Raw genomic sequence first — 7,971 nt, 5'->3', positions numbered from 1 at the left:
AATATCTAGGATTTTTTTTAAAATTTAATATTTCATGAATTAAAAACATTAAATTAAACCCCTAATCAAATTGTTTATATTTATTTTATTTTAATTTAAGTCTCTAATTTTATTTGATCTTTCAATATTGTTTATAATCGATATATTCTCATTATACATACTATTAGAGACTTTTGATGTATTTTTTAATCAGATAATTTTAGTTGTAATAAAATAAATTTATTTATTTATTTAATAAAAATACGTAATGGAATATTTAATATTTATTTATTTAGAGGGAAAAAGGAATTATGATGTGTTGTGTAGTGTGGTCTGAGAGAGTGGTTGGGTCAAAGAAGGGTTGCATTGTAAGATTTGTAATACTTTGCTTAAAGCGCATATCTCTCTCCACTCAAACGCCCAAACCCGGTTTTTGGGTTTAATTATCATTATCGAACCGGGCGACAGGGTGGGCCAACCCAGACTTAAACCGGCTATGGATCCCCAGCAGCGTCCCTTAATGTCCGACCGTGTCACCGTCAACGGCACCGTAACGCCGCTTGCCCTGCTCGCCGACGGCCGTCTGTGGTGGTCGGAGGGAGTTCACCGCTGTTTGTCTGTTGAAAAGGACTTCCTCAGTTTCGTCACCAGTGGGCCCTACATCAAGATCAAGAGCCTCGTCGAGACCAGAGATGGATGCTGCAGCACCGGCGCCTCGACAAGACTCGCTCGGAACGACGTCGTCTTCATGCCCTCCTCTGAGGAATCGCACAGGCTCTGGTGCCAAAAGCTTTGTGAATTCGTTGATTCTCTCGGTAAATTAAATTTCACCTTTCTGATGTTGTTACTGTGTTGCATGTGTTTTGAAGTCTGAAAGTATATCGATAAAAGTTTAAAAAGTACTTTTCTAAATTTCAATGTTCAATCGGGAATTTTTAGTGTCAAAATGGGAAAAGAAATTTGTTGTTGTGAAGTAGGACTACTTTTGTTTTGAGTTCTCCACTTCTCCAAACTGAAATTCAAACGTGTACTGAATTTTGCCATAATGTAGGTCGCCCTAAGAGGTTGTTTGTTTTTGTTAATCCATTTGGTGGGAAGAAATCCGCTGCAAAGATTTTCGATGAACAAGTGAAACCTCTTCTTGAAGATGCTCAAATCGAAATTACTGTCCAAGGTGCTCTAATTCTTCGACCATGTTTCGTTGTCGTTGCTATTGTCCTTTCAAATGTATTTGTATTTGTATACTTATATGATATGATTTTCCTCAGAAACCAAGCATCAGCTCCATGCAAAGGAAGTTACTCAATCGCTAGATATTACCAAATACGATGGGATTGTTTGTGTTAGTGGAGATGGAATTTTGGTAGAGGTTAGTTTCATTGCTATTATCCTTGTTGCAGTGTGCTATTATCATTCATCATCGTCATCATGTCCACGATTATTAAGCAAAATTTTGATCATAATAGTATTCAGATCACATTTTTCTTTACCCTTCATGAGAGATATGCTCTTAATGTATGAATTAAACAATATATGTATATGCTGCTTGTAAACCATTTTGAGTTATCCTTTCAAGATATGCTAATGATGTACTGGTTTATTGGCTCATGCTCATGGACTAATTGAAAAACATATAGTCAATACCTTGATCTGTTCTTTCCTGAGAAACTTAATGGTCTTTGGGGATTTGATTATGGTATTCCAATGAAGCTCAGAAGATTGGAATGCAAGTTATGACACATGTGGGAATTTAAATAGCAACGTGGTTCACTTCTAAGTTTTATCATGTAACCTGAACATTCTAGAATACTTTTGCAGTGGTTCACTTTTGATGTCTTTGTTTTTAATTGTTTTTCTTAATCTAACAATCATGCACATTTTAGTAGGTTGTAAATGGACTTCTTCAAAGAGAGGATTGGAATACGGCAATAAAGATACCCCTTGGGGTAGTTCCTGCAGGTTTATCATTCTCATTGCTTTGTTGAATAGGATTTATCTAATTAGACTTTATCGCCTAAAAGTGAGAGGTGCGGTTATTAACTGGGTTTATCTTTTGTTATCTGTACACAATAAGTTTATGGGTAACTGCGCAGTTTTGTTTTACCCAGCTAATAAGTTCTTCCATGCGTTGAAGGTACGGGAAATGGCATGGCAAAATCACTTCTTGATTCAGTTGGTGATCCTTGTGAAATAGCTAATGCCGTCCATGCCATTATACGAGGTTTTGATCCATCCCGTACAAACTTGTCATGTCCATTTTTTCTGTGCTATTATAGGTCTAAACTGTTTATTAAATACTGACAGGCAATAAACGACCACTTGATGTGGCTACCATCATACAAGGAGAAATCCGATTTTTCAGTATATTGATGCTTGCATGGGGTAATTACTCTCTGTGTAATGGATTATTCAGTGAAGTGGTTGAAGATGTGCTAAAACATCTAGGCCAACTTTTTTGTAATTTTTTCTTTCTTTTCTTGATTTGTCCCCTCCCAACTTGGGTCTGCATATGATTCCAACCATGCAATTCAGTTCACATATTATAACAATGGAGATATTATTCTATTTCAGGTCTGGTGGCAGACGTTGACATAGAGTCTGAAAAGTTTAGGTGGATGGGAAGCGCTCGTCTAGATTTCTATGTCAGTAATCCATTTTATAATTTCCACATGTTTATTTATGATGTTTTTATTTCACTTATATGTGTCTCTCTTATATGGATTATCATTGCAATTATCTTCTACTTGGTTTGATTGAAGGACCACGAATAAAAGAAAAATAAGCATTAAATTGCAGGCCATCTGCTTTAGTTTCTTGTATTTTACAATCTGAAGATATTTACGTTATGTAGAATGTCTTCTAATACTTAGTTAAGAAAATACAGTATTGATTTTTAGCACTAGAATAGAATATAGGCAAGTTTTTTTACAGATTAGAGAAAGGTGATTAGTAAAACAATCGGGTGATTATTTTTTAGAGATTAAAAAAAATAGCATAAGCTATTTTCAATTTGTTTACAATCATAAAAGTAATTTTTTTAAAGAAGTGGCTAATTTTATGAGATGCTAGAAGCTATTTTGAATAGTTTTTTTTTATTTTAATTAGATTTTTCATTTTTTATGTTTCAGATTATTTTGAAAGGATGAGACAAAAAAACATATGATGAACTAAAAAAGTATTTTTAAAGGAAGAGATTCTTTTACAAAAAATCTGTATACACACTTGACAAAAGTGTCAATCTAGTCCAATATATACTGTATACCTCTCTAATTTTGGTGCTGTTTATTTTCAGTTTTTCAGCACTTTCGTTTTACTTGGTATTTCATAGGGTAGTTTTACATGTCTCTTGAGAAATTGATCCAAATTATAAAGGAAAAGGGAAATGCATAATTGCTTTGTGGTAAGGACTAAGGGCAATTGGTTTTGTTCTTAGCGGATGATTTCTTACTTTCCCTCATTTTTTTTCATTTCTGTTTTGAAGGGTGATTATAACCTCTTTGTTTTTGTAATAATCCTTTAGTGAGGAAGTATAGGATGTAACATAACTATGCTTGTAATGCAACTTTGATTTTCATTGGAAAACTTGCACTGCGATTCTTTTGACAGATAAGTGATTGAATTTGTTCATTATAGTTTTCTTTACTCGCTGCTTTCCTGCTTTAGGGTCTCTGTCGACTCTTGAATTTGAGGCAATACATTGGATGTGTTTCTTTTGTGCCTGCACCTGGGTATGAAGCTTTTGGGGAGCCAACAAGTTACCCTGGAAAATCTACTACTAGCAAAGGAAGCAACAGTGGTCCAAATGAAGCAGAACATGCTAATAAAGAAAGGCTTTGTTATCTAGGACCTGAAATAAACGTGGAAAATTTGAATTGGAGAGTTATAAATGGACCCTTTATTTCTGTCTGGCTTCACAATGTACCTTGGGGTGCGGAAGACACACTGGCAGCACCTGATGCAAAGGTCAGTTTTGAGTGGGAAATGTTTCCAATTGTGTATGACAGTGATGACACCATTACTAGGACCAGTTATGTATCAATTTGATAGCATATCCACCCTATATATAGTAGCTTTTTACAATAAGAAGTTATTATTTACATCTTAATTTGCTCGATTTTAATGATTCACTAACAACAATGTATGGAAATTGAAGATTAAAATTAGCACAGTAGAGTATAAATATCTGAACTCTTGAATTTTATTTTTTTAATAAAAATATTCACATGTTAGACACCACTATACTATGAACCATCTGAACTCTTTAATTACTTCATGAATTTTTCACATATAAGAAAATCCATCTGAATATTGTTAATGGTGTAAAATTTCACTCTCAAAAGGTTCTGCCAACTGGGGACATTGTGTTATACACAGGCTCACATGCACATGCATATGTATGATAAGCATTATTACTTACGGATTTGAGCCTTTGTTACTGTAATCTTGTAAATGCAGTTCTCTGATGGTTATTTGGACTTGATCATTACCAAGAATTGCCCAACGCTACCATTACTATCAATGATGTCAGACTTGAGTACAGGAGAACATGTAAAATCTCCGTACGTCACGTACCTAAAGGTGTGATCATGAATATGTTTAAACGCAATGCTTTTTAGCAGTTACTTCGAGCTTTTGAAATGCCCATGCTTTGGTTTATTTGCGTTACGAAACTTTTTTGTATCTTCACAACAATATACAGGTGAAAGCTTTCAGCTTGCAACCTGGTCCACGCACCAAAGACAAAGAGAAAGAAGGGATCATAGATGCGGATGGTGAGGTTCTGGCAAGAGGCAAAGGAACTTACAAGTGTGAGGAGAAGACTTTGATGGCCTATGACAAATTGCAGATAGCAGTGGATCAAGGTTTAGCAACACTTTTTACTCCTATATAATACTCTCTCTTTTTCTTTGTCTTGTCATGGATTTTTTCAAACTTACTAGACCAATTACCAATGGTAGTATTGAGATGAGTTTTCACACACAAACTTTGGTTTAATTATTTTGCTTAGTCAATTCCCTTTGGTGAATTTTGTTTACAGTCGTTACACACATATGTACAGACAGAAACTTCCATGGCTTGTTTATCTTGTACAGCACCACATAAATTAGAGTATAAATGATAAAAGTGAGACCATGGCCCACTTTCTACATTTAAAATCCAATCTTCATTGCTTGATTAAATTTGATAAGGGTCTAAATAACGTTTTACACTGTAATTTGATGTGTTAGATCATATTGCAAAAACTTTCATTTCTTGTATACTATTTTATACCAATAACCATTGGTTAAAATAAAGAAATTAGGAAACTGGGGTTTTATAAAATGCAAACACGTCAATGCATGTGAATCTATTTCTGCCTCCAATTTTTTTCTTAATTCTGTTAATCTTAAATTTTGTTTAATAAAAAAAAGGAGCTTATTCTCTCAACCAAATTTTAAAAAGAAAAAAAACATGACCACCTTTACCAAGTTTAATTGATTTTTTTTTTATTAACAATCACTATATTCACTAGTTGTCCCTAGCAATGAGGACATAAGGTTATTGTTTATTGTGTACCACAAGTTTTTTTAACTAAAAATTCCTTTAAACATTTTAATTACAATCTTCTTTTGTTTGATGGAAAAACTTGAAAAAAAATCTTCAATCTCTGTAAATTTTCTGCGAGTGAGATATGAATACAAATTTCATAAATTGGACTGTGGTGGAGAACATAACATTTGTTCTGAGTATCTACGAATCCCCACCAAGTATTTGATTCATTTAATATATGAAGACTCTTTTACTTAAAAGGTGTAAAAAAAGTATTCTATTTATTTTAAAATGAATCTTGTTAATGAATAAAATTACAATGATAAAATTTTAAAAAATAATCATTCATGCAAAAATAATGATTATTATGAGGATTGATTGTTACAAATTTTATAATTCAACTTCATATCTTTTCGAGAATTTTAATTTTGCAAAAGGTAGATTATTAAATAAAATTGATATATTATTTCTAATCTTTGTTTCCCCATAGAATTATAGCGTGTTTTAACCATGATAATTTATGGTTGTCGTCTTGCTCTTGAAGGAATATAGAAAGTTGAAGTTATTTGTCATTATTGAAAAGGAATTGTGGAATGAACCCAAGCTTTAACCATCTTGAAAAAACCGCCATTGCTTTAGAAGTGTCAAACTTTAACATCGAAAGATGAATCCAAGTAACTATTAAATAATAATCTGCAGGACAAAACAATATTTTTAAATTTTAATTGTTTATTACACCAATCAACAAACTTGTCTAACGTTTATTGGTGGAATAGTTTATTCCAGTTTTCTCATATGTCCAAAAGGCATGTATCTTTATTGCTTAAAGTGACACATAATTTATATATATATATATATATATATATATATATATATATTTCTTTTCTTAACTCATCATGACATATTTTGAGTAAATTCTGAGATCATGACATATTTTAAGTAAAGGTATTTTCAACACAGTGTGATTTAATTTTGATCTATGTGTAATGTAATTTTTTTTTAAATTTGATTTATTGTGTTTCAATTTTTTTATTCAATTTTAAATTGGGTTGGTTTAGTTTTAAACACCCTTAATTTTAAATTTTTAAAGGCAAAATCACGATAAAAATATTTGATTTTAAAGGTAACAATGCATCTGAAGCCTAATAATATTAAGACATGTGATTTCTCTGAGTTTAACCATATGTTAAGCCTTAAGCTTTTAAAGTTTTAAATTATATTTTATCATAATATTTTTTGAAGCTTATTGAAACTCTTTCATCCCTATAAAAGTAAACAAAAATGAGGGTTTGAACTAAAAATATATATTCAGGTACTTATACTAAGATCTTTAGTTTAGAGTTTTTATACTATTTCATGTGAGATAATATAAAGTTACTTATAAATTAGTTTTATCAACACATAACCATATAAGAGATAAAGTTGAAGAAATTTACTATTTTATGTTATATCTTAAACATAGTATCAAACATAATTAATTCAAAAAGGATAACTATTTTATCTTTATATTCATTATCTAGTCCTAAATGCAAGGATTTTAGAACCTATATATAACAATACTTCAACTACAAGAAAATCTCACTCTAACTCATAATTATTCTTATAATTTTTACATTTTTTTATTTTATTTGTATGTACTCTTAATAGTTTAAACATCAAAACATTATTTGTAAGCATGCATTTGTTATGTTTTTACTTACACCTCATACCTCATATGCATGTAATTTTGATTTGTAAACATACATTTGTTATGTTTCTTCTATACCTCATAAGCATAGAACTATTTTTTTTTTAATTATTATTATACTTCACAATTCAACTTAAGACAATTATTCGATGAACCACTTACTATAAGTTTTTAACTGTTTTTATTATAATTTTATGTTAGTTTGGGAGACTAGAGAAATTGATTCATATTATTTAGGTATGTATAAGGGTTGAACCACCCTTGGTTTCTGTTATTCAATCTTTATTGTTGATAAAAAAAAATTATAATTTTTTATGCTTCCAAATATGACTTTCCTAACACTTGCATTTTTTTATCATTATTTTATAAGTTAAGTTTTAAAAGGCGTGGATGTTATTTTCAATTTTTATTGTATTATTATCTTAACACTTGTTTTTGTTTTTGCTAAGAGATATTTGAAGAACATAGTGTTAAAAAAAATGAATACATCTTTAATATTCTCAATTACTTTAAAATTCAAATTTATTTTTTTATAACCAATTCCATTATTTTCTTATCCAATACCTTAAAAACACTCATTGACACCTTTCAAAAGCTATAACATTACTAGGTTGGACCTATGTCACATGCCTTAATCATGGGTTATTGAGTATTCATATGTAAAAATTTAACCTAAAGTTTTTGTCCCATTTGATGTTACTAGTTGAGAGTATCATTGCAAATAAGATAATACTAATATAAAATCTATGACATCAAACATGCCATGATAAAGGTTC

The 7,971-nt window shown here is 31.0% G+C and overlaps 1 protein-coding gene across 4 annotated transcripts; it reads left to right on the top strand.

The window, feature by feature from the left end:
- The first annotated feature begins 295 nt into the window (after window positions 1-295).
- Window positions 296-5,135, top strand: LOC137832650 (sphingosine kinase 1). Of its 4 annotated transcripts, none has more exons than XM_068640932.2 (10): window positions 296-794; window positions 1,031-1,153; window positions 1,248-1,348; window positions 1,866-1,938; window positions 2,114-2,200; window positions 2,284-2,361; window positions 2,551-2,621; window positions 3,643-3,942; window positions 4,435-4,557; window positions 4,679-5,135. In XM_068640932.2, the coding sequence occupies exons 1-10, from the start codon at window positions 476-478 to the stop codon at window positions 4,868-4,870; spliced, it is 1,467 nt and encodes a 488-aa protein (XP_068497033.2). In that variant the 5' UTR covers window positions 296-475; the 3' UTR covers window positions 4,871-5,135. The 4 variants fall into 4 exon arrangements, with proteins under 4 accessions (XP_068497033.2, XP_090159619.1, XP_090159618.1 ...); XM_090303493.1 differs by having other exon boundaries at window positions 1,863-2,006; XM_090303492.1 differs by having other exon boundaries at window positions 317-794; window positions 1,863-1,938.
- The last annotated feature ends 2,836 nt before the right edge of the window (window positions 5,136-7,971 follow it).

Source organism: Phaseolus vulgaris, chromosome 6 (genome assembly GCF_051622355.1).
Source record: "Phaseolus vulgaris cultivar YP4 chromosome 6, ASM5162235v1, whole genome shotgun sequence".
NCBI classification, from domain to species: Eukaryota; Viridiplantae; Streptophyta; class Magnoliopsida; order Fabales; family Fabaceae; genus Phaseolus; species Phaseolus vulgaris.
The sequence above is the reverse complement of the archived record's forward strand: the minus strand, read 5'-3'. Positions and strand labels throughout refer to the sequence as shown.